General features: G+C 45.4%; 1 protein-coding gene across 2 annotated transcripts in view; it reads right to left on the minus strand.

The window, feature by feature from the left end:
• LOC135391749 (kinesin-like protein KIF19) overlaps positions 1–24,641 on the minus strand; it is a 106,817-nt gene extending 82,176 nt beyond the window's left edge. For both annotated transcript variants that reach the window (XM_064622176.1, XM_064622177.1), the window contains exon 1: positions 24,436–24,641. In XM_064622176.1, coding sequence (XP_064478246.1) covers positions 24,436–24,498 — 63 coding nt within the window. In that variant the 5' untranslated portion in view covers positions 24,499–24,641. The remainder of the gene's footprint in view (positions 1–24,435) is intronic.
• Positions 24,642–27,535: the final 2,894 nt, after the last annotated feature.

Raw genomic sequence — 27,535 nt, forward strand, 5'->3', positions numbered from 1 at the left:
TCAATGAATCAAGAAAGTACGAAGGGGCAGCGGAGGCAAAGGAACAAGACAAAGCAAACTGGTAGACGAGTAACGAGAACGCGCCATTTGGACATCGTCATACCACCGGTCAAGAGGACATCGGGCGCAAGCTCTCGCGAACGCCGTGAAGGACGTTTGGATGTCTATGAAGCGAGGAAGACAAGTGGAAGACAAATTCGAGGTGAAGTGAATTGCGTGGGGCAAGTAAGATATGAACTGGGGATCTCCATTGAAGGTTTGACAGGATCACGTTACTTGAGAAAGCCGATGAGGACGCGTTGCGCACGCCACTTTGGGAACCATTGTGACTCGCTACAGTCACACCTGTCCAAGACTTCCGAGACTATGTCGTATGCAGACAACTGTATAACCGAACCTGGTGGTCATGTCACAAGGCCAACCCCCCAATTCCAACTTACCTTCTTGGTAGAACAGAGCACCTCCCCACATGTGTACTACACATGCACATATCTGATCATATTTCCACATTGTACTACACCCATAATTTATCAATATGTTGTAAAATCGCCGACATCTCCTCTGTCTAGAACTGACTATGCGCATGACTTCCGTAGTGGATTCATATTTATTTTTGATGTCAAGAGCCCGTGACTGATGTTTGTACGCTGCCGCTGGGAGTTGGGGCCTCCGTCAAGTCCCTTGAATCACCAGGAGCGAATCACCAGGGGATTAGGTACAAGATAATCCCGGCATTTATTTACTTGGTCATCAAAGCAATAAACATGTGCCAGAGGTTGACGAAACTCCCATTCACGAAAGTGATAAATAAACTATTATTAATAATATTATTGTTGTTATTATTATTGTTATTATTATTATTATATATTCTTATTGGGCATGTAAAACTTTTCAGCTCGTGATGTCATGGCCAGGGTTGGTTACCCGAAATATTATTGTTTCTGGCTCCGTTTCCGGTAACTGAAAAACTCGGCTTTTCGTTTCCGTTTCTGTTTCTGGACGATTTTCGGTAGCGGTTTCTGTTTTCGTTTCCTTTTAAGAATTTCGTTTCCGTTTCTGTTTCCGAGGTAATTTTGGCATTGGTTTCTGTTTCTCATCCGGAACTCGTGCTGTACGGTTTTGGCTTTTTAATGCCAAATTTTACATATGCCATTTTTAATCTAGTTACATAATGGATGCAAAAGGACAGCCACACCAAACACACCCACACACACAAATACTTTATTGCAAACTTCGTCACGAATCTTATACACCGCAAGTAGATGCCTTTCTAGGTTGCGGAAATACATGCCTTTAAGTTTCAAAAGTCTCTGCTCGTGAGCAAAAATAACACGTCATCCAAAACTTTCGCGTCTATCTTGCTGCGCAGTGGACTCAACACGAAAGAAAGTCCCGAAAATAAACAAATGAATGAATGAATCAATGATGACTGGAAGAATAGTGCGGATAAATATAATTTCCATGTTAACGCGAAAGCACTGAGGGACTTTTTTTTTTTTTTTTGCTTTCGTGCTAGCGCCACGAAGCAACTGTGGCTATGAGCGGCGTACAGATGAGGACAGATGGAGAGAGGACAGCAGGAAGGAGTGGGGGACAGGGGGGACTGAGGGAAACGTCCTGCGAATTTGGTTTCCGTTAACGTTACCACTTTTGAATTTCGTTTCCGTTTCGGTTTCTGGTAGTGGAAACTAAAACAAATTCGTTTCTGTTTCCATGTTCGTTTCCTGCTGAATTTCGGTAATAACGTTTCTCGTTTCCGTTTTCGTTCCGTTAGCCAACCCTGGTCATGGCGGACTAGCCCAGCATAATGAAGCGATCGATACAGCTGTGTTGTTCCCGTGTAACAAGTGTCGAAAGTCAATAAGATACGAGAACATTGGCCCGTCACTGCTGGAAACGTGTCTCGCTCGTGTAATGAACGTTGCGCAAGTGACGCGCGTAAACAGACACGCGCATGCAACGAACACTCTTTTGGCGCCATTGCAATCTGAAGAAAGACGCAGGCTGAATGATTCAACTTCTGTTGTTCGTGGAAACGTACAATTAGTAATGTAGAGTTTGTCTCTTCCGCCAGTTTGTATTGCCAATGATTGCACGATCGAAAGCCGGAAACTGCATTGTAGGTGCACCGTGTGACGAAAGATGGACTCCCAAACGGAGGACTGACATGAAGAAAAAATAAAGCGCGAATAGACACGACGAAAGCAGAGAAGACGGGACAGGCGCTGTCCCGTCTTCTCTGCTTTCGTCGTGTCTATTCGCGCTTTATTTTTTCTTCATGTCTAGTCACCAACGTGCCCAACAGCGAGTCCTCTTGGAGGACTGACAGTCAAACGATCATATAAAATTATTTACAACGTAGCGTGACGTTGGAAAACCAACCACAGTTACACGTACACGTCACCTTTAAACTTTCTTTTTCCGAACAATATTCGCCAATGAGGACATCCTAAAGTGATGTCAGTGACGTACGTCATACACACGTCACATGCGGGGCAGCGCTCCGTAAAAGTTTACGCGTGCTGGCATGCCGTGCTCAGCATTGTGCTGTCTACATTTGAAGATCAACCTATCAACTTATCTTGTCTTATACTGATTCATTTTCAAGTGGCACAATCATTCATTTAATTTGAAAGTGATTGAACATCGCAGTGCACATTTGTAATGCGAAATTAACTAACCGGGGAGTCAAAGGCGTCAAATGGGCGGTGTTGAGTTGAGACGCTACCCAAGAGATGCACAACACTGAAGCGACTGTTGCACGTCAATGTTATGCTTCACGTCCCTGTCTGGGGAGCAGTGTCTCAACTGTTATTCATAGTCGTTGTTTGCATCACTTATCACTTAAGTTCTTTTTTTCCTTGGGGGGGGGGCGAATTCTTAAACGAACACTCTTCCTTGTCGTGCGAGCAATCAGTATTTTAGAAATGACACCATCGTCAATCCATTATCGGGATCGTCACATCGAAGGCCTTTCTTCGAGGGGCGTACTATTTTACGTGAACAGAACGAACCACATGTCCAATAATTAATAAAATAGACGATCAAAGCGTAAGCACAAACCGTTCAATGAAACGTGTCATCAGATCACCACTTGAAATACAGTACAAAAAGAAAGCGACGAGACTGATGTACCGTAGGGGACACAGTTGTCTAAAATCAGCACTCCGTGGTTTATCCCATCTCAAATCTCGAGGTCTTGCAATCCTATTTATTTGGAGTAATAAACACGTGCAGCACATGGTCCTCCTTCAAATACAATATTGGCACAACAGTGTCAAACGCAACAGATGTAATATGGGACTGCGAAGCACTGACAGGCGATTCAGGCTAACCGTGTCCCTAACAGCACATACAGTCAAATATCTCACATGCAGAAACTACGTCACGAACGGCAAAAGCGACTATACTATAACCAGACTATTGTGTGCAAAAAGACAGTTTCGGTTTGGCGGCACAACAACACCTCGCGTGGCTTCTTGTAACACGATGGTTGGCGATCAAGGTATAAAAAGAAGGAAAGGGTAAGAAAGGGAGACACCCCCTTTCCCAGCGACCGTCGAGACATATAAATGCTCATGTATACATACCCCTTATTTATTATTTCTTAATTGTCTTTCTTTCTTTCTTTATTTATTTCTGGAACAGCTAGCCGACGTCTCGTTTGGCTGACCTTTCCTCCGTTTTTTTTCCCTTTTCGTCTAATAAATATATCCCCCCCTTCACTGTTTACCAATAGAAGGCACAACCTGAAGTTGTCTGGGGCTCCCAGCTTCAGCGGCTGCATGTGGCGCCACACCGTGTCACTCATTTAAGTTAAACCCTTCCCTACTTGTAAACAGGAAAAGACCCTAACTGAAATGAGTGACACGGCGTGGCGCTACATGTAGCCGCTGACGCTGGGAACCCTAGACAACTTCCGGTGGTGTCTTCTGTTGGTAAACAGTGAAGGGGCTCCATGCTAACTCTACATATGTGCGTGTGTAACGCTGCTATTAACACATTCTCCTCGATTGTGCTCTACATTATTCTATTATATTCTATACTATCATATAATATACCACACTACACTGCACTGCAGTGAAACACGAAATACGTCATGCATCACCAACACCCATCTACTATAAAACTCGGGAGAGATGGTTTCTGATCATCGAACCGCAAGAACTCTACACATACATCACATAACAGTTCACCGACCCTCAAACATCAGAGAGACGATCCGCAATAATATTCTTCGAACAGTCGATAGCAAAGAATAATGGCGACATAGAGCTCTCTATCCTTGTAATCGCACGCCTCCTCTGGACTAATGACTGTGCACGGCACTGATAAAGCTATTTCAGACATGCGGTTTCGTCCATCCGTGTCTTGTATTTTGGCTTGTCCGGATAATGCGGTTTGTATATCAGGGTAGTTTATCGGACAGAGTGACCAGCAGAGGGTTGGGGACTACATGTGAATTAGAGGAAACGCACTGCGGCACAAAGGCTTGTAATGGTCTTCCGGTTGAGGTCAAGAAACGGCAAGCGTTGTAAGCGGACTAACTTTTAAGTGTCTTAATATGTTGCGACGTTAACTGTAAACGGCTTTGAGATTGAGCGCGCAGATTTCGGGACAGTTGTTGTTCGTGCTTTGCTGCGATATGGTGTGCGATATTGGAAGGTTCATTGGCATAAACGATATTCCTCATATTTTCTTTTCTTAAAGTAGCTGTAAAATGAGGTACAGTTAGAAAAACGTCAAGCCTTGTAAGCGGAGTAACGATTAGGTGTCTGAATGTTGCAGCGTTAAGTATAAAAGACTTCGAGGTTGAGCTCGCAGAATTCGGGGCAGTCGTTGCACGTGCCTTGCGGCGATATGGTATGCGATATAGGGAGGTCACTGGCATAAAGTCATGCTGGGTTGAACTGCATCGTTAGAACGATACTTACATGATCTCTGCGTATCGTAAAGTAGATGTGAAAGCTTAAGTTGACCACACCAACTGATGATAACCGCGAGCTGTGGTGGTGGAGATGATGATGATGATGGTGCAGTAGAAACAAAAACTGAGATTTTGGTGCTACTGAACGACGAGTTACTCCCGAGCTATTAATAGCATATGACTATTGAATCTTAAAGTCACCTTAGCAAAGTCACTTTACCAATCACCTTAAGAAATGACGTGTGTTTTGACGTAGCGCGGTCTTAAAGGAACACTTAAGTGGCATTTAACGTGGCTCGAAACCCTGCCTGATTCGTCAAGATCTCAATCAGGAGTCACCATGCAAACCATTTTCGCTGTCCGGTATGTTGTCACTACGCAATCAATTCCACAAAAACAGACGGAGTAAGCAGTCGCGGGTAGGAGAGACCAGCCACTCGTGACGTCGCCATGTCCCCGTGCCTTTCTTCTTTGCTTCTACATCTTCTCATCTCAGGCCTTGCTTATACCTGCTTGGGCTGTGCAGGTCTACGTCACCTGTGACGTGCCAGGGGAATAGGCTACGTCACGACGTACTCTCCTCCTTCCCTCCTTCTCTGATACGCTCTCTCGAAGAGTGAAAATTTTTTTTAAAGATGTGCGAAAGACAGGCCTGGCGCGGGCACTGTAGGTCACCTGCGCCCGTCCCTCCTTCGCGGAATCCCATTTTATTCGTAGCAGAACACGCCGCAGACAAAAAATAAACAGGGGGGTCACATCAGTGCCCCTTTAATGGCGCGTTTTTATATATTAACCGTAACAATTTCCTTGTAATAACAATACCGTTTTTCCCGCCATAAACTTTTGTGGAAATCATGTCCATTCATTAATTCATCATGCATATTTTTGAATGTCGCACCAGAAGCCAGAGGGGTAGAAGATCTAGCGAACCCGTAAGGAAATGTTAAGTGAAGAACCTCAGGACGCGAGCCGCCGATACTTCGAACACAGACTGTTCATCATCTGGAAGAACTGTTCTTCATCGCCCAGATGACGAACAGTCTCTATTCGAAATGTCGGCGAACGTCGTCCTGAGGTTCTTTCCCTAAATTCCCTAAACAGCAGAAGCAAATAAGTAGGTCGCCGAGCAAGAGAAAGGAAGGAAGAGGAATACCCCGATGGGCATATGTCTCTTTCTGTGACATCAGTTCATCAGATGTGGCTTTAGCGATTGGTTTCGGACAATGCCATCACGGGACTGCCATTCATCACGTGTTGAGGATAAATCAGGACTGTGTAGAAGAGTAACGTTAAGGGAGTATACTCCCTTCAGTATAAAGTCACCACTACACCACGTAAAGAGAAGGATCAACATATCTATTCAGTCCTTCTTATGACTGTTGAGCAACGCTTGCAACGTGCTATTACTGGTCATATCCCATAACGATTATAACGCATGTCGTTGAGCTAGGACCACATGATTGCCGTTCCCGTTCATACTGGAACGCGGAGTACAGGCGCTATAACGAATACGAAAAGAGTAACAAGACGAAAAAGAGCAAATGGGATTAATATGAGTAAAAACAGCGCATGCTGCAAAAAAAGAGCAGCACAGTCCACGTCCGACGTATTAGAGCAGTCATGGGCATCACGCATTAACTTTGCATCACCTCCCGCTGCATAGGATGTGACATCCAACGGAGCCGGTCATGTCGGACAGCGACGCGTCGAAACGTCCACGTGGCGCCTGTTCGTTGATGTTGCCTGTCATTAATTAAATGAGGTGCACGAATCCGACATCAGTGAAAAGTCGATCTCCATGTGACCTACATGAGGAGGTGTACATTGGGAACTTGGTGTAGCTGCCGTTATGATGGCTCAACTGATCTGTGGTCGTCAAGTTAATAGAATCGTGATTCCTTTCGGGGCAGGCAGGAACGGGAGCTTGCACACAGTGATGGGAAGTACTTTAAGTACCAAGTACACTCAAGTACTGCTTGAAGTGCATTTCTGAGTGCTTATATTTTACTTTAAGTACATGTGAAATTGTGTTCTATGTACTGCACTGAAAGTATTTTTTTCTAGTACATTCCCACTAAGTACTCAACTGCGTCTGCGATCAAAAATCGAGGAAATACGAGGAAATAAGTTTTGTTTCTTGAAGTGGCATTATAGTGAAAGTTCATTGTTGACAGGCTTTTTAAGTGGTCAGATAGATTATATATATGTAGATAACAAATCTACAAAATAATAAAGGTTTACATTGCGCTTTCTATAAATCTGCATGCAAGATAAACAGGTAATATACTCGATGACTATTTTTAAGTACATGGCCTAGTAGTTAGTAGTTTACTTTAAGTACAATTTCGATATTACTAACCCGACGCCATAGATCAAGCTTTGACGTCAGAGGTTTAAGCTAATTTTGTCCGTGTATTTCCTTATGTAATATGTCCACCTGTTAATAATCAAAAGCGTCTGTCTAATAAGGCATTGAATTCATCGAAACATTAATACACTGAAACAGTGTGGCATTGGTGCAAACACTTTGGAAAGCAACCAATTGCTGTCCAGCAATCCTGGTATGAAACCCCAACGAACCTTTTTCCCGCAACAGATAATCCGTAGAAATACAAGGGCATCTGCAGCTGCAGCTGCATTTCTGGATACCATCGGACTTCGATCGTTATTGTGAAAGGGCTCGTTATTTTATTCTCCACATTCCCACCAGCAATGGGGTAGAGTATCGCCTGTGGATATTGAACCTCCCCACTCTCCAAAGCCAAAATAAAGTTGTTGTTGTTTATTAGTGCGTCTGCCGGTATCCTTCCCACTCTACATAGAAACATATCACTTTGTCATGTGGTTCTGATCCTCGAGAAATGTGCGGTATTCATGGCCTGCGAAGGTCGCCACTTGGTATACTGTGTCCCAAACAATGATCATTGGACCCTTTTTGAATGCGGTAGCATTTCTTTAACGCACTTGTGGGCAGGGAAGGATAACGGACGTATTTTCGTTACTGCTATATTTTCGTTTCCGTTATCCGTTTCTGATACCAGCCTTTCAGTTTCGCTTCCGTTACGTTTCCGTCACTGTTTCCGGTAATATAGACCGGCTGTTAGAGAGCTGCGGGAGGACAGCCCGTCTGGCTCTGTCACACCCTGTTTTGCCCAAGTGCTGCTTCGGTGTCACGCGTACACACTACACAAGAAATTTTACGTCACTCGGATGCGCACAGCTTGCAAGATCTTTTTCGTATTATATATATATATATATATATATATATGCAGGAACATGTCTTCTGTCACTCTGAGTCCTGCAAGTCAAAATGGGTGTGACCTTCATCCAATGTCGCATTCATAGGCGGACGCTCTCAGTTGTAAACAATACTGTCATGGCCACGGTGAAATAAGAAAAGAAGTAAAATAACAATAAAAATCATATGCCTTCATCCTCGTGCTATGGTAGAGTAGAGTGCGTGGAGAAAATCTCATGTGTTGATGTCATGGAGTTATGAGGACTGGGACGAGAAGGTAAGCGAGGGTCGCATCCAATATTCCTCTTCGTTACGATGCTCTTGTATAGTATTTAGAGCACTACAGGGAACGGAGTCATCAAAATAGAAAAGTAAAATGTAAAGTCACTCACATATCATCGCATAACAGGAATAGCCATTACCCGAATTCAATACCGGACCATCATTTTCGTTTCCGTTTCTGTTTCTGGTAATGGAGGACCGTGGTATGCACTTCCGTTTCCTGTTATCGTTACCATCTCCAATTTCGGTAATACACAGTTTCTATTTCCGTTACCATTAGCGTTAACTTTCCCTGCTTTTGGGGTCTCGGTGTAGCCGCGTCGCGTCACACTGCTTGGAGACTGAGAGGGGATACCTTACTCTCCCGATGCGCACTCTCCGCTCGTTTGCTAGTGACTGACGTCACGTTACTGAGCTTTGACTTGACAGATTCCTTTATTGCGTAGTTCCTCGTCGAGCGCTTCCGACGTGCTAAAATCCCCTACTGTGTGCTTCTTTTTGATTCCTGGATCAGAGGCCACTCAACATCTGCAAAGTTCTCGGCCCATGGAGTCACCCTGCACATCAGTGCCGTGCACTTGGCGCTTTTCTTTCCTTCCTGAGGGCCACCGGCCTTCCCTCGTCATCCTTTCATGTGAACCTTTTTTTTGGAATGGGGTAGGGGTCCAACGCAGGAAAACATCCCACATCATCATCATCATCATCATTCATTCATCCATGTTATTGTTGTTGTTGATTCCGGGTCAGTGCCGCAACGCAACTGTGGCTATGACTGGCGTACAGACATATGAGAGAGCACACAGCAGGAAGGAGTGGGGGACTGGTGAGCGTCCCGGGCCGACTTCTGTGGAAACTGTGCCTACATTCCTCCGGATAGTCCGCCGCAAAAACCCAGGGAGAAGCTTGGAACCTGGACAGCACTTTACCGGTGGTAGGATGCCAACCTACCATCTCCTACACTCTTAAGAATGAACTTCACCGCATAGCTCGCTCCTAGCCAACCATCATCCCGAATGACAACGTTCTCGCCCCTGATTTGTGGAAGGTGTTGCGGTGAAGTTCATTCTTAAGAGTGTAGGAGGTGGTAGGTTGGCATCCTCGGGAGGCGGAGCCTATTCTGTGCCGTGCATAATGAGCACAAAATAGGCTCCGCCTCCCGTTTTCAACAAATCTAGGGCGAGAACGTTGTCATTCGGGATGACGGTTGGCTAGGACCGTGCTATGTGGTGAAGTTCATTTTTAAGAGTGTAGTTGTGAACTGTGCTAGGCTGCCACGACCTATAAGTTGAAGTGCGAATCACACGTGTGTCGATGTAGAATGAGTTGAAATATATATTAGAGATATATATATATGAGATATATGAAATATTACTTGAGAGATGGCGGCATGGCCCAGTCGATATAGCATTCGCTGGTTGGCTCAAGATCATGCTAAAGATTGGAATCTGAGGAGGTGTCATGTTAAAGGAGGTGCCAGGTTCAAATTCAAGCGGCGGCTGCGCTGTGTTTCTTGCGTTTTCCGATAGATTTTCGGATGTTTTTAAGTTCCTCCTGAAGTCGCCCCGGATGCATAATAACCACTTCACTCTTTTCTGCTGTACTTACTGCATCTCCCCATGTCTTTACGCCAACCATAGCCACATTTACTTCGCGGTGACACATACTAAAGAGAGAGAGAGAGAGCGGGGTAGGAGGGGGGAGCTACATACTGAAACACACGGCATTATATACCTGTGAGAAACTTTGGCACAGGAAAGACTGATACCCCTGGCACACGGGCGCGAAAAATGGCATTAAGTGCTTAGCGAGTTAAGTTGTAATGTCATTCCAGCGGTGAGACACGAACTGTTTTAATGGCATTTGCCTTAATGCCATTTTGTACTTACTGAGTTCGCCACAACTCATTTGCCCGTGAAATACTGCTCCCGCTCGATTGTTAACGCAGGGTAACAGTTTTACTTTGCATAAAACCACTTTCTGCTGCACGACGTAATACGATTTAATATATTTGATCGTTCTCAAGCATTGTTTGACGATAGAAGTCTCAAGTTGTTATAAATTATCGGCAACACTTAAACAACTTCAGGTGCCGCCATATTCATTGTTTTTGGGTTCGGCACCGGTTGGCAAATACGATAACTGAACATGTTATTCAAATACATTAGAACTGCTGCATATGAAGATGCACTCGATATTATTATGTTTCGGAACAATATGACATTTTTTTATTCCGTGTTAGCGCCGCGGAGCAACTGTGGCTATGAGCGGCGTACAGATGTGGACATCTGGAGAGAGGACAGCAGGAAGGAGCGGGGGACAGGGGGGTTAGTATGCGTCCTGGGCCGGCTTCAGGGGGAACTGTGCAGACATTCGTCTGGAAATTCTTGGGAAAACCAAGGGAAAACCTCAGACAGCGGGCAGGTGGTAGGATTCGAACCCACCACCTCCCAGTCCTCAGCACCACCTTGGTTACCACGAACGAGCGGGACGCACAATATTACATGCATTTTCAACATGTTTAACTTGATTTAATTTTTTACAGCAGCATAACTTATATTTTACACAGTGAGTGGGCCGCACCTATATCACGGCGTTTAAAGTCATTAAAAAATGAAGTGTGGCACGAGCTTCGTAAATAATGTCATTCGAGACAAGAATGCCGTTAGACGATAATGACATTTTTCGTGCCCATATACTCATTCGGTACGATGGTCATCCTCGACCCATCAGCAAGTCCGTCGTCGCTACCAATAGATTTGTGAGAGCGCCACTGACGCCTCCTATGGGCCACATTATTCCATCATTAGTCTTCGTCATTAAAAGTGCAGAGCTCTGGGATTGTTTCGTCGACTCCTCATTACTCTGTAGGGAAATCGTGACACTTAGCTGATGCAGCCACGGCAGGCAGTTTTGGAGATATTACAGTGGCCCACGAAGAGAGAGAGAGAGAGAGCGAGAGAGTTAGAGAGCAGACGACAGCTCATGCGCGACTAACGAGGGTAATGGTTGGCGACCTTGTAAAGCGAAATAATGATCGCAGCTCTCAAAAAATTACTGTGCACCGAAAGGAAGACAGGGATACATTCTGGTATTTAATGGGCAACGGGGAGGGAGGCGAATTTATCGTGTTCCGCTCGCCTACCAGAGCGGATCGAATCACCGTTATAGCCGTCAGTAAGATGAAGGGTTCGAACTTGGCACGGTGGCCGATGATCCCTCATGCGGAGCGGTGACAGCCCCACAATTACTCGCAGGAGGGCGCGAGAGGAAGCACACGCGTCGATATGTCCATATGTGGAACATGCTAATGCTTCACGAATGTCAACATTTCACGTAGTGTCGTGTGTAACGGAGAATGTGGACGGTAGCCAGTGGGATGCAGAATTCCATCGTTCCATTTTGAAAGTACACAGTATAGCTCCTGTCAGCAGAGAAAACAGCACTTATGCAGTTTGAAGAACTATCAGAAATCATGGGCTGCGCTTATCGTGACAGAGAACGCCGTCCCTCAACGACCTCTACATGAGAGAGCCCTGGCCGGTAATTCAGAAGATGTGGGTTCGAGTCCTACAGCTGGCTAACCTTTTCAGTGACTTCCACCTTTCATCATTAATTTCTTAGGCATTGAGGCTCTGTATGTATTTGCCCTTTCTATGTGTTCCAGCCTCAGAACATCAATTGTCTCATGTTCAACTGATGCCGCTTGTGTCGATCCCGTCGTATGAATGTGTGTATGAGTGAGAAAAATGTAAGAGTGAAAGGGGGATGAGTGAGAGAATGGTTGGTTTGTCCCTTCAGATGACGCTCCCTTGGAAGTCGCTGTGGAGGTGTTTTAGCTTAGCTCAATTGGTAGAGCCCTGGAGCGGTAATCCAGAAGGTGTGGGTTCGAGTCCTACAGCTGGCTAACCTTTTCAGTGACTTCCATCTTTCATCTATCAACGACCTTTACATTACAGAATGTCTCAGAATCAGGCCTTCAGATAGATAAGTAATCAAGCAATTTGGCCTTTTTGTACGTGATTATCATTTTACAAGCGCAGCTTAACAAGGACCAAGAGGAGACGAGACGACACAGCGCTATGCTGTCTCGTCTCCTCATGGTCCTCGTTAAGTTGTGCTTGTAAAATGATAATCACGTACCAACAAACCCAAATTGCTGCATTGCTTAACTACTTTAGCGCTGTGCCGTCTCGTCTCCTCTTGGTCCTCGTTAAGTTACCCTCGTAAAATGACAATTAACGTAGAGTACATTCTTGGGGGCTCGCTGCGCTAGTTTCCAATGCCCGAGCGATATGCGATGCGTCGCCAAAGCAGAATTGACTCGATGGGTATTGATGGGAGCACAGCAGTTGACGCCTCCAACAACGTGTGCTGTAAAGGCACAGAATCGCTTAACTCGCTATATTAAATATGTTGTGGCAGTTCGACAGATATTGTTCACTGTATCTGCAGAAACTGTACTGCACGCCAGGTGTCCAGGAAAAAAGAAAGAAAACAACAACAATAATCAAGTTCCGACGCTAGTATAGCGTCAGCGAGATAGAAGCCGTCGAACACACCGTGCTCCGAGCATGGTCTGACGTGAGTGGACCGAAAGCCTCGGGCGTTCCTATTGGTTATCTAAAGCACGTGACCACTCCCGCGGCCGCTTCACTGACGTATACGGAGATGGGGAGTAACGCATTCTAAAGCAATCCATAATGCTCATGCATTACATTTTGTGGAGGAGTACAGATTAAAGTAATGCCGTTCCATTTTGGCTGAGTAATGCGAAATGGCATTACTTCAGTGAAAGTTCAGTCATTTCCTAAGGACCCGCATTCACAGACAGTCTTGTCATCAATGGCTGAGGACAGAGCCCAAGTGGAGTCCTTCAACAACAGCTCCTTCTGTAGTTGCTCATTAAGATTATGCATACTGCTCTCATCTCTCGAACAAGTCGTTCATACATATAGCGCATCGTGCGTAAACTCTAATTACTAGCACCATTAATGTTGTGAGGAATTCCTGTCCTACAACTAGCGCCACCTAGCCATTTATCCGCTGGAACTGCCAGAATGCCATGCCTGAGCTTCTTGTTGATATTGCTGTCTCGCGCCGACCGGAGACATGTGTGTTTCGGCGCCGTCACTGCGGGCGGACGCGGGTTGTCATTCTCTTGTCGAGTACTCTGAACTTTCTCCGCCATGTAATGTACCTGAGTGAGTCTTCGGACTTCCATTTTCTTTACTGATTCGCGGTAAGAAGCCGCTCGAATAAACCTTGAAGTTCTCAGCTACGCCTTCACGTTCTCCCATCCACGCCCCACATCCCACAAATGGCGCAGTCGACACCCCTTCGAACCTTCGCCTTCAAGAAATGAGGGAGCTGCCATTTCTACCTCGTTGAACTACGCATTAAGGACACCACGCCTAGGCCTAGCTCTCATCAGCCGTCATGTCTCGTACAACTACGCATTACGAATACCACGCCTAGGCCTAACGCTCGTCAATCGTCATCATGCCTCTCATTGCTTGGGGACAGGCTTCTAGGGAGGACCTCAGTGCATTTACCGCTGACTTCATACGTTCCGAACTCCAACGTCGTAAGTTGGACTACATGGGCACGAAAGACGACCTTATTGACAGATTGCTCGAGGACATCGAGAGGCATGACCGTCGTGACGCCGCTACCCCCGCCGAAGCGAAGGAACATTCCCCTGGCACGACGCCAACAGAAACGGAGATTATGAGAACGATGGTCAACTGCATGCAACAGAATACGGAGATTCTCGCTCGTATAAGCACTTCGTTATCTTCTACTCAGCTTCGTATCACTACTCTACCTGACCTCTCCCAAACTATTTCAACATTTGAAGGCTCCAAAGAAAGTTCTCAACGGTGGGTCCAAGAACTGGAAAAGGTGCAACAGTTAGCATCATGGTCCAACGAAACCCTGCTCGCCATAGCTATCAGCAAGCTACGAGGTACAGCCAAAGATTGGCACTTAGCGTGTGGCCGTGCTTTTCTTACTTGGGACACTTGGAAGTCAGCCTTCTACAAGCAATTTAAAGAAGAGTTAACAGTGATTCAATGGCAGACTGCCGTCGCAGAGTGTGTTCAACGAAAGACTGACACGCTGCATCAGTACACTTTTGCGAAGCTAAAGATCCTCGCACGTTGTCCTCTGACACTCACCGATCAACAGAAAATCGACTTCATCCTACAAGGCATTCGTGACATTCAAATTGTCACTGCCATTGCTGCACAACGACCAGTGACACTCGACTCCTTCGTGGACATTGTTACACAACTAGACAACACGTACGCCCACCAGCAACAACGTTCTCAAGATACATCTACTTTACGCACTGAGGCTACAAAAGTCACAACGGCCTCAAGTACTCCATTTCCCACAAGTCAGCGTAAATTGTTCTACAACTCTTCTCCATCTACGCCTAGAGAAATCCCACCTGATCCTCCGCCACACACACGTCAGCAGGTGTCACAGGTCACCAACGTGCCCACATCCAAGCCAAGAATAAAGGACTTGCCACAGAAAGACCGTGAACTTCGATATGAAGCCATTAGCAAGAAATATGGGTCACCAGCATTCCAACCAGGACAAGACTTAACTCAGGCTATATGCTTCAATTGTCATCAGAAGGGCCATCTAGCCTCCAAATGCCCAGACCGACAGTCATTACGCCCATCGACACGTAACACTAGTTTTGCTTGTGGTATAAGTTCTACGCCCCACGAAGAGACCGGTTCACAAATTTTGTGCAGTGTAGTCACAGCAAACATTGCTGGACTCGGAACAATCCAAGCATTTCCAGACAATGGCTCAAAAATTACAATCATTTCATCAAAGCTGGTGCAGCATCGTTCCCTTGTGCCCTGGATGAAGCCCCCCCTACTAGTTGTCGGAGGAGGAAAAGTAATACCTCTAGGCACACTTTTTCTTCGCATATCCGTTCATGAACTTTCCGCATCCATTGACGTCGCTGTCTTGGAAAGTAACGCCCTACCGTTAATTCTCGGAGAAGACTGGTTACAAGCAGCGAAAGTAGAACTTCATGTAAAGCCACCATATCCATCCGAGCTTCATCGTCCGTCGGACTCAACTGTTGTTGTATGTGAGGAAAAACTTCTTCCTGTGATGACAAACGCTGCACTCCTTCAGGAATCTCGCCTGACAACACATTTCGTAGACACAGTCAAGACTGCGGAACTGCAAACTGAACCCATCTTCGAAAATGAAACGTGGCCGTGGACTTCTCTTCACTATTCAGCTGCACATATTTCTTCCCCACTTGCAAATCACATCTTTGACAGCCATAAGTCAGACAGTCCAGTGCCATGTTCCAAAATCCTACACGCCAACTCAGAACTTCCTGGGGTGACTCTGAACAAAGCCAATGCTCTTCGAACAAGCCTCCCAGCTGAGGAACCTACTGCACTTCCACATGAGCCATGCATTGGAACGCAGCTTTCAGAGGAAGAACGCTCCAAAATCGTCCAAACTCTTGTCCAGCATCAATCCCTTTTCTCTCAGAATGATCAAGATTTTGGACTGTATGACAAGATAGAGCACAACATCGACCTATTGCCAGGAGCTAAGCCATACAGTCGCCAGCCCTATCGCTACACCATGCAAGATCGCGCCTTCCTCGAACAACAAACAGCAATGCTCCTTGAAAAAGGTATCATTGTTCCATCCACAAGCCCTTGGGCTTTTCCAGCAATTGTCGTCACGCAACAAACCAAGAGACGATTGTGTGTTTACTACGTGGAACTTAACAAGCGCACTGTCAGTGTCATACAGCCCCTACCTCGGGCAGACGACATCATGGATGACATAGGAGGAGCTTCTTTATTTGCTTCATTGGATCTAAAATCAGCCTACTGGCAGGTTCGTGTCAGATCTGCAGATCAACCGAAAACTTCGTTCATAACTCATGAAGGCACGTATCAATGGACGCGCATGCCGTTCGGACTTAAAAATGCGCCTGCAACATTTCAACGCATCATGAATCAAATCTTCAAAGGACTTCCGCTGCAACCTGAAAAGACTGGAGCAAAAGTTTATCTAGATGACATCTTGTTGTATGCCCAAAGTTTTGACAGCTTCTTCAATCTTCTCAACGACGTTCTCCAGTTACTTCTTACTAGTGGTTTGAAAGTTTCCTTGCAAAAATGTTACTTTGCTGTTGAAAGCATTACGTTCCTTGGATTTGTTCTAAGCAAGCACGGGAAACATCCGGATCCGAAGAAAATAGAGGCCATCTTGCGTATTCCTCTGCCAAAGAGTGCCAAAGAAGTTTTGTCTTGGGTGCAAACAGCGAGTTTTTATCGTCGCTTTATACAGGACTTTGCAAAAATGGTGACACCACTCCAGAAAATCATCAGAACAGGAACTTTCATTTGGACGCAAGAGTGCACTACAGCTTTTGAAAAAGTCAAACAGGCCCTGACTTCAGAACCCATCCTTGGACATTTCCAGCAGGAAGCTGACACAACAGTAACCACAGATGCTTCTGCACTTGCCGTTGGAGCTGTTTTGTCACAAACTCAAGAGGACCGACAAGTTGTTATAGAATACGCCAGTCGTGCCTTGTCCAAATCAGAAAAGATCCTCCACAGTAATGTATGGGAAGCCATAGCAGTACACTGGGCAATAACAATCAAATTTCGTCAGTATCTGCTCAACCGAAGATTCCGTGTCGTTACTGACAACTGGACTGTAAAGTCACTAACAACAACACTCAAGCCCTCACGCAGGTTCACTACGATCCTCATGGATTTGCTGGAATTCGACTTTTCTGTAATACATAAGCCTGGGAAGCAAAATGTCACTGCCGACATGTTGTCTCGTCTAGCCTACGCGACAATGGCACCAGCTTTTTCAGCACCGCTGCACGATCTTCAACGCAAAGACTCCGTTTGTCGTGACATTACCCAACAACTTCACAACGACGACTCACTCGGTGAGACATTTGCACTTATCGATGGCATCCTCTATAAGAAGTCACACAATGCTCAAGTGGTCGTCGCGCCTCAGCAGATGCAACAAGCGATACTTGAGCTAATGCACGATGGTTCAGGACACATGAACGCATCACGAACACTGGATAAGACAAAACACCGTTACTGGTGGCCCAACATGCAGAGAACTATAAAGAGTTATGTTAGTAGTTGCCAAGTGTGTCAACAGGCAAACCGTCCTACAACAAAGTCCGTCGGCAAGCTTGGTATCATGCCTTCGACAGAAATTCCATTCCATTTCATTGCCTTGGATCACATCACTATGTCGCAAGATGGTTCTGCAAAATACATCCTTAACGTGATTGATTTTGCAACACGATACATTTTGCCAGCGCCAGTGTCTGGAACGTCAGCTCGAGAAGTAGTGAGTCACCTCCACACGATTTTCTACCAATATGGTGTTCCTGATCATTGCCTTACGGACCACGGCAGTGCCTTTGAATCGAGAGAGTTTCAGCGATTTATGCATTCCCATGGTGTACAGCTCCATCATTCTGTAGCCTACAGAGCAGCGAGCAACGGCTTAATTGAAAGGAGCAACGCCACACTGGTTTCAGTGCTACGGAAAACGTGCGTCAGCGATCCAACAAAGTGGACACTCAAGCTGCATGAGGCTGCATTTGCGGTAAACACATCTCCTAATGCATCTACAAACTTTTCGCCATTCGAATTATTGTATGGTTACACTCCAAAGTTGCCACACCAGGAGCACCACCACATTCAGAACTTATCCATCGAAGAAAGGCTTCTTCAGTTGTGTGCTGACCGCTCTTCAGCGAATGAAAACTCTGAGATAGCCCAACATCAGCGCAAGACTCGCTATGATACGACTCATCGAACGGGGAGCTATCGGACTGGCCAAACAGTTTGGCTACAACGGCAGGAACCTGTGACAACCAGTGCATCAAAGATGGCACAAAAATACAAAGGTCCTTTCCAGATAATAGCACAGAAAACGCCCATCACCTATGTCGTGCTCCCCATCTATGCAAATCACTTGCATCCTCGGTCCCAGAAGGCAAGGACAGTACATGTAAGCCAGCTAAAGCCATTCGTACATCCCTACATGGACCCTTCACTGACCACCTCATCTGTTCCGCATCAAGCACCCCAGGCCTAGGACTAAGGTGCACAGTGATTGTAATGCTATGAACTTCTGTTTCCTGCCTCGAAAATTTTTGTTAACCTTTCCAGCTTTTTTCTTCCACATATTGTTAAAGCTAGAGATGAACTCTATAGAATGTGAATTATCAGCTATGCTGACGTGATGAATTGTCATTAGAAGGTTCGCACTTTTATTAGCGTATTGATGTATTTCTATACTCCTAAGTTTCGCATTCATAGCTTTTGGATGCTGATCACAGCCAAAAGGAGATTTCTAGAGATATAGTAGTCTTGACATGTATCTCGATTTCTGACCGAAAGGATTCGGTCGTTTTTGGAGGGGTGGAATGTGAGGAATTCCTGTCCTACAACTAGCGCCACCTAGCCATTTATCCGCTGGAACTGCCAGAATGCCATGCCTGAGCTTCTTGTTGATATTGCTGTCTCGCGCCGACCGGAGACATGTGTGTTTCGGCGCCGTCACTGCGGGCGGACGCGGGTTGTCATTCTCTTGTCGAGTACTCTGAACTTTCTCCGCCATGTAATGTACCTGAGTGAGTCTTCGGACTTCCATTTTCTTTACTGATTCGCGGTAAGAAGCCGCTCGAATAAACCTTGAAGTTCTCAGCTACGCCTTCACGTTCTCCCATCCACGCCCCACATCCCACAATGTGTAACGAAGTAAAATATTATAGTCACGTCTCTTCGCAGTACGTGCATCAAACATCATATATAGAACCTGCATGATTAGAGATTCCTGAGAAAATGTAACGCCAAAGCTCTGCTGATCAATCCGGCCCAACATTTATCCGGCATACCTGAGTAGAAGTGTCACTGCCCGTTTAATGAATCTAATCTCGAAAGAATGTTAGTACAACTTGTTCAATTGTAATTTGAAAGATTCAGAAATCGGCTCCATAGCCGCGCTGTGATAAAACGTTGCAGAAGCGTCGCGAATACCGATTGCTGCTGAGTTTGAAGGCGTTTGTTTTAAAGCTTTTAAAAATGAATCTGTTCATTCACCAGCCTTCTTTTTTTTTCCAGCTGCCACAGAAGGACTCTGGGGCAAAGGAGTAGGCGGAATTTTACCGAACAAATGAATACGCAAGGGAAACGCATACATTACCTTCGCGAAAGCCTTTCGTAACGTCTCGGAGAGTTGGGATTACAATGTCCGCCTTGGCTGGTACGCAGCAAAAAACGCACAAATTTTCGTCAGCGAGGCAAGCAAAAAAATAAATAGAAAACATACATTCTATGTTGTCTAAACTGCTACTGCATAAAAAAAAAAGAAAAGAAAAACAGAAATCGAACGCAGCGACAACGGGAACAAACGAAACAGTTAAAAAGACGAGAGATTCAGGAGTGAATACCGGCACCGTCTCGAACATCGTCTTCCTTCGCCAAGGACGATCTCTTTGAAGCAAAAAAAGGAAAAGGGGAAAGTGGGGTGGAATAAAAGGATCGAAAGGCTTTCAGCTTTCCCGTGATTGATCGAATTCGTTTCGCTCGCGCGCTTTATTATTACGAAGGCCGTGCACTCGCTGTTGCACGGTGCAAGAAATGGACCCCGGAATGATACTTGCAGCGGGCATGGCGTACAAAGCGTTTCGATAACAACACACCCGGTCCCCTTTTCTTCGTCACTCGGTAAAGTAAAGTTATGGTGCCCGAGTCACGCCTTCAGAAATGGGCCGAGACGTTTCATAGCAGTACTATACAGTATCACAGCTGTACGAAAGCGAAGCCATCAAACTGATGTGGAATGTACAGAGAGTGTTATTCTATAGTGCTCGTCAGGGGCTGTGGTGCAGACTTGTGCGTAACGCAATCAATCAATTGTAATCAATTACCTTTTTGAGTAATTTTTCGAGTAATCAGTTACTTTTCTGAGTAATCGATTACTCAGTAATTGATTACTTTTCCGGCAGAGAATAGCTTATCTTTCAGATGTTCTGCCCCAAGTCAAGCCCCTGGTGCCATCAGCCTTTGTTGGGCCGTTCTACTATAGCAAGCGGAGGTCATTGTAATAACGCTCTGGAATTTCAGAGTCTCTCTCCCTAATCTCTTCCTACACCAGTGTGATGGTACCTGAAGCTTTGGAGGTTTAGTGAGTAATGGGGAAGTACCACGCAATGTTCTTCCACAATCGGGTCAACGTCTTCCCGGGCGTACAGATCTCCTTGTCCTACGTGTTTTTGTTTGTCTTGTTATTTCAGCTGTTCCGCTGTTGAACCTTTTTTTTTTTTTTTTTTCTGAGGCACAGGAAGACGGTTATAATTTGCGTGAATGCAGAGTAACGAGCGAAGTAACGCGTTACTTTTCTACTCGTTACTCAATTACATTTGAAGTCGAGTAATTGGTAATGGTAATCAATTACTTTTTCCACAGAAGTAACGGTAACGGTAATCAATTACTTTTTTCGAGTAACGGGCACAAGTCTGCTGTGGTGTGATGTCGGCACATGGCAGTACAGTTTTTGTATAAAAAAGTAATTGAGATTATGATTACTATTACTTACACCTTTAACTTGCAGCCCTTAAGAAGGCTATGGGAGGTGCAGGCGAAGTTTATTGACAAATTCATTGACATCAAGTTCCCTAGTGGAACCTGGAACGGCATTCCATTGAGCGACCGTGCGTGAAACAATGCTATGTGTGAAACCATCAAAACGCGAGAAGAGATGTACAATAATAAATGGAGGTGCATTACGTAACGATGAGGGCTCTGCGAAACTGTAGAGGAATACTGAATATTAATCCGCCCATGTACAATTAAGTAAATATATTTTTTCCCTTCCATATTCCTCCTGTTCAGAGGGGACTCGATTTAAAGAGTCGTTGGCAGAAGTCGGGGAGAATTCTCTGTCATAACCTTTCATGTAGAACCTGGCTGCCTTGCTTTTTGCTGATTTTATAGTGTTTGAATATTTCTTTCAGTGTAAGGATTCCAAACGACCGAGGCATATTCCGAAATTGGAAGTACAAGGAATATAGCACAGATGTGGCGCAGACATGTCGTAAGTGGTAATTTGGGCTTGTTAGTAGCAAGTGATGCTATAGAAGCGTTAAAGCCTCAATGTCATTCTTGAGGTTGAAAGCACACAGAACGACAGTTAACCACAGTACAGTGCCGTGGGGTCGTCTGTCATCCCGTGCGTTCTTAGGCTGATGCATTGTACTGAAGTTTACATGTTTTAGTAAGCTACGGATAAAGCATACAGCGTGTCCCAATCAAGGTACACCGTGGTTTAGAAAAAAATTAATAAAAGAGAAAGAGAGAGAAAGAAAGAAACGGAATGCTCTACGCCAATGAAATCAACAGACTGTTGTTGGTAGCCCAGAGTATAATTATAATGCGAAATGAAATAAATTCATCTGATTTTTAAGTTTGCAGTGGTAGTTTAAGAATCCAACCATACACGGACATGTTGAACACGATGGAAAATGACATTATGAGGCTCGAACACAGAAGAAAGGACAACAGAACACAAGCCTCAACTGTCTAAGAACAATGGCAATCCAGACGATGTGGGTTCGAGTCCTATACAGCTGACTAACCTTTAGAGTGACTTCCTGCTTTCATATTACAGACATGTCCTTCGTTTTTCTCTAATGTATTTTGTGATATGTTCGCGCGGCTTGAACGATACGATAACGGTACGATAATGATAAGGGTACGATAACAGTGCTAGCAACAACAACAAATATGCAACGATGATGTAGTGGTGTAAGTAAGTTATGCAAGTTCGGAAGCGTGGAAGATATGTATGTGTTCGACCAATTCGGTACAGGAGCATTGGGACTAACAGCGAAGGACGAGCCAACACAAGTAGCGCACCGGAGAAGACAACAGTCATGTGTTGGGCGAACAGTGAGAGAAATCGCGTTTTAGGATAGAAAATAACAACATCGCGATAGGTAAAACAGGAAAAAACCGCGAGCATCCTGAAAATGTGTGTGACGCGGTGCGCACGGTGGGCTGTGCCGTTGACTATATATGGAGGACTATGACATGCATATGCTATGGATCAGGGCCGGCGTCTATCGGAGGCATTGCGGCAGGGCTGGCCAGCAAGGCAAGCTCAGGCTCAAGGCAGGCTAGGGGTGGGGGATAACTGCCCCCCCCCCGCCCTAGGCCCACCTAAAAAGACGCAAAAAAGGCACCTTTCGGGGAGCAAGAATACCCGGGATGCGTAAATTTCCCACTTGTGCCCCCGGAGGCGCAAAGTAAGACGCCGGTATACTGTTATGGAGAGAATGCGAGGAGGCGCTTCTCCTTTATTCCGCAATAGCCCTACGACGCAACTGTGGCTATGAGCGCTGTACCGCCAGGCCCAAATAAACATCTTATCGTACCGCCGTCGACAAATGGAGAAAGCAGAGCAGGAAGGAGTGGGGAACTGGGAGTAAGTACGCGTCCTTTGCCGACTTAAGGGGGAACTGTGCCGACATCCGTCCAGAAAGTCTGCTAGAAAACTCAGGAAAACCCTCATATCGCACGGCTTGTGGTAGGATTCCAACGCACCACCTCTCGGCCTTCATCACGACTATAGAGCAACCGTTGGCTTCACCGAAATGCGAAGCTGAAATTGTCACCGCTGGTTTTCAGGTTCCGGCTTTACAGTGGCCCGTGGTTGCCAGGATGGCATAGTTTCTGAATTCCTGGATGAGTATGACTGCATCATGTCACAATGGCCCCCCGAAATGGCGTGTGCGAAGCGTCTCCAAATGTTGTCTTCCTCAAGAACCGCGACCCTTGCAGGGCTCTAATGAAGCTAGAACTCACGTTCCGTTCATACGTCACTTGCCTAACACTTTTTCTATTCTCAGGATTTGCCTTATGGCGCCTTCTGCTCTCCTTTTGCTCCATGGCCGTAATCACTGAACACGACGACGTATCTTGCATGTTAACAAACCGTCTACAGAGAAAAGTAATCGATCCGTGTTGGATAACTTTTATCGAACCATTTAAGAGCCAATGTCCGCCGCTTTTGTTTGCGAAAGCGGTGTTTGAATGATGACGTGGTTTTTACTCAATATGTAACGATGAGAGAACGGACTAGAAGTATACCGTGACTAGGAGACATGGACGGGCAAAAGGACAACGTTCGTTCGTGAACGTCGCGCCTGGTCTGTCTGTGTCTTCTTTTGCGTTCTCTTATCATGATACTGAACCCCAACATGCTTTCCCCCTCCTTGTTCAAATGACATTCCCACCGATACCCCATTGTGTGCCACAACTAATGTTACTCTCCTTCTTTTACAAGGGTACAAGATATATTTTAATCACAATCTTGTAGAAGCTTAGTTAGTTGGGGAGTTTGAAAAGGGTTGAGAAGACGGCTCGCAAGTAGCTTTTAATTCAGCCCGATGCTGTTTCTAGCTGGTACCATATAAGTTGTAATGACTATCTTTCGAGAAAGTGGGGGCCTCACACCAAATAGGGAAAGGAACGTAAACACAACATGAGAGAGGGACAAAGAAAATTTGACAAACGACCAACCGTTTGAGTAAAACCATTGAAGACAGTACAGTACACCTACAAGACAACGTCCGAAATGAACTAGTGACGCCACAAGCCAAGCAGTGAAGTAAAAGTAAAGCATCGTAATCTCACAGATTCATACCGTCGCACCTATGGCTTACCCTTTCGGTTAACTTTTATTTCCTAGATATTTCTTATGTTTTTATTCTGACAGATATTATTTTGTCTCTAACGTAACTTGCGGCATACATGTCACAACAATATTAAAGAAACAAAAAAATATCGAGAGACACGGAACAAGAACGACACGGCAGAATTGGAACAAACAGAAAGGCAACAATGACTGCTCGTGCGACCATATATAGACTCACCAATAACCTCTGTGTCTTGCTCTCATCGCCGTCTTCAGACCCAGCAGTCTTTCGAATAGACATGCTGAAGCCAAGTACCAGAACAGTCTTTCACGGAATCCTTTTCCCTCCAGACTCTACGGAACACGATTCACCGCATTCCTGACGCTTGCTTCCGACGAAACGTCAAACAGCAGCGCTAACCAGCTGACACCCGAACTCGGAGTGCCGTGCTCTCCTCACTGCCCACCTTACTGTCACATGCTCGCATAATAATACACGCTACACTCGAACCACGTGATCACGTGATTCGAAACCGAAACCAGATGCTGCTTCGCTACCAGCGAAAAGACCTCTCCGAAGCTACGGGCAGTTCGTCGGAATCTGACCGTATTAGAGTTTACGTAGTCAGTACATAGTACGTTCCCTTCCTCCTGCTGAAAGGGGGAAGGTAAAATAACGGCACAGGAAAATGGGAATGTAAAAAAGGGTGAGGGGAATTATAATCGATGCTTCGGGTGGAGCCCTTTCGTGACCGGTCACGTGGTAGCGTCCAGATAAGTGATCGAAATCGGTCACGTGATTAGGTTGAAAAAAAAAAAAAAGAGGGGGAAAAGTGGTGGAGAAGAAACGCAAATGGGGTTGGTTGCCTCGTGAGGTTGGGGTCGATTCGTGGAAAGAAGGTTGTCAGGGTAAAAGGGAAGTTTGTTGTTGGTCGGTGCGCGCGTCGAAGATCATGCTTTGGGCGTGATTGAACGAACAAGACGTCATTTCTGCGAAGGCAGCATTTCTTGTTACATGTTAGTTTTATGCCAGTTCTTTCTTTCACAATTCGAATTGAGGTGACTTTATTATTCCCCTCGCACATAGTTAATGTTTGCAGCGTGGGCAGTCGTTTCACGCAAGGCTCGAAGTAAAGTATTTCAATAATAAGGCGTGTCCTGTCGCTTAGAAAGAGATCTTTACGTTTTGTGCTTCACAACTCAAATATAGATTAGGCTGGGTTACTGGCTTAACATGCAAGACTTTAGTGTTTCATATACAGGGCGTCCCAGAAAACTTGCAATTGGATTATAATAAAAAAAAACTACATCACCTAGAGTCATGCAGTCAACGGCATTTGTTTTTACTAGGTTTTTGTCACCTCCTGACCTGAATGTTGTGTAACGTAAGTTTAATTATGTAAATTTTTGCAAGCTTAAGTCAGAAATTTGCCAAGTAAAGGTCACTTTTTTACCCCACCTATGCGAGGAGCGTGTCTAATTTACTCAAATTAATGATAATTGACAGGGATATTCAGGGGCTATCCCATCGAAAAAAAATAGCCGAACGTCATGCTCTACGGGGCTCCCACAGGATAGCGCGCGAGGAATTTTTCTGCGCAATGTTTGTCAGTCCGACGAAAGGAGGTTGGAAACCCAGCCCACCCCGGCATCGTAGAAAGAGATAACACACGCATGGCTTATCGTGCCCGACTTTCGCTAGGATAATGCTTTCCTTCTCCCAATTTTAGGAACTGTTACTTTTTCTACTATCACTCTGTGGTCAGGCTTTGAAACCTCCTTTCGTCGGACTGAGTGCGATTGCGCTCAAGAAATCATCGCGCGTTATGGTAAGCTGCTCCGGAAAGTATGATGTTCGGCTATTTTTTCCGATGGCAAAGCTCGTGAATATCACTGTCAATTATCATGAATTTGGGTGAATTCGGCACGGTCTTCATATTGGTGGGGTAAAAAAGTGACCTATACTTGGCAAATTTCCGAGTTCAGTTCGCAATTATTTGCATAATTAAACTTACGATACATGACATTCACATCAGGAGGTGGCAAAAAGCTAATAAGAAGAAATGCCTTTGACCGCATGATTCTAGGTCGTGTAGTTTCTTTATTATATTTCAATGACACGTTTTCTGGGGCACCCTGTATAGAATGAGGCCGATAGCCCGTCCTGGGCCGACTTCGCAGGGAACTGTGCCGACATTTGTCCTAAAGCGTCTGGGAGAAAACCCAGGGAAAACACCCAGACAGCCCATTCGGCGGCCGGATTCGAATCCGGGTCAGCTCCCAGTCTCAGCGTGGGATGCCACCATCGTAGCAACAAGGTCACGGAAGCTGGTGGCGACGGCGAGGGGACTGTATGGACTGCGTTTACGATGGCTTTCGACAGGACCATGAGCACGGGACAGCGGTGGCGATGTTAGCCTTGTGTGAAACGTGACGAAGAAGAGCTAGCGACTGGAGATGCTATCTGTAGGATATTGACCCGTTTGCATGGAAATTCAGTACGGGGCTCAGACTCAATCTCAATAGCACCGGCAGTGCATTCAGCACGCGGTCGCTGCTGGTGTCTGAAGCGCTGCCAATGTTGTTGAGGTTGAGTCTGAGACCCGAAGTCAACTTTTATATAAACGGGCCATGCTCTTATATAAAGGGTCTATCTTCTGCCTGTTGCAATTAAGCGTGTTGCATGTGATTTTGGAGCGTGTCGGGCAGGTTCGTGGGTTAGATGCAGCCCTCACATCAACCTGATGCACCCACTTCACTTCGATTAGTTTCATCTTCATGAGCCATCCATTGAAGAGATGGAGACACCCACGAGACTCAGACCTAGTTCTCGCTAATATCTGTGAAGCCACATTTTTTACGACACTCGCATTACAGCACACTTGAGATCACATTCTATGTGTCTCGAAGCACTTGTCTATACAGCTGGCCCTTGACTTTCGCAAATTAGATCATTCGAGAGCAGTGTTTCTCAAACTTTTCCAGTACGTGACCCCTCTGAGTAATGCCAAACCTACCATGACACCCCACCTTTATAAGCCTGAAAATTTACTGACACATTTACACTGCAATTTGTTTAAAAGCCATTAACCACAGAGAGAGCTACCAAAAATGCATATTAACGTTTTTAACAAGGATTGATTTAATCAAGTATTTTAATGAAAAGGACGTATTTGCTTTCTTAATACAAGCAAAGAGTATCAGACTATACAAATAAAAAAAGAAGCAAGTTTTCTTTCTCCTTTCATTCATTTCATTTCGTTTGTGGGAGTAGCAGAATTCGTCAGTGACGAATTCAATATCTCCCGTTTTTTTTTTCTATAATCAAACTCTCCAAA

The sequence above is a fragment of the Ornithodoros turicata genome, chromosome 4, assembly GCF_037126465.1.
Source record: "Ornithodoros turicata isolate Travis chromosome 4, ASM3712646v1, whole genome shotgun sequence".
NCBI classification, from domain to species: domain Eukaryota; kingdom Metazoa; phylum Arthropoda; class Arachnida; order Ixodida; family Argasidae; genus Ornithodoros; species Ornithodoros turicata.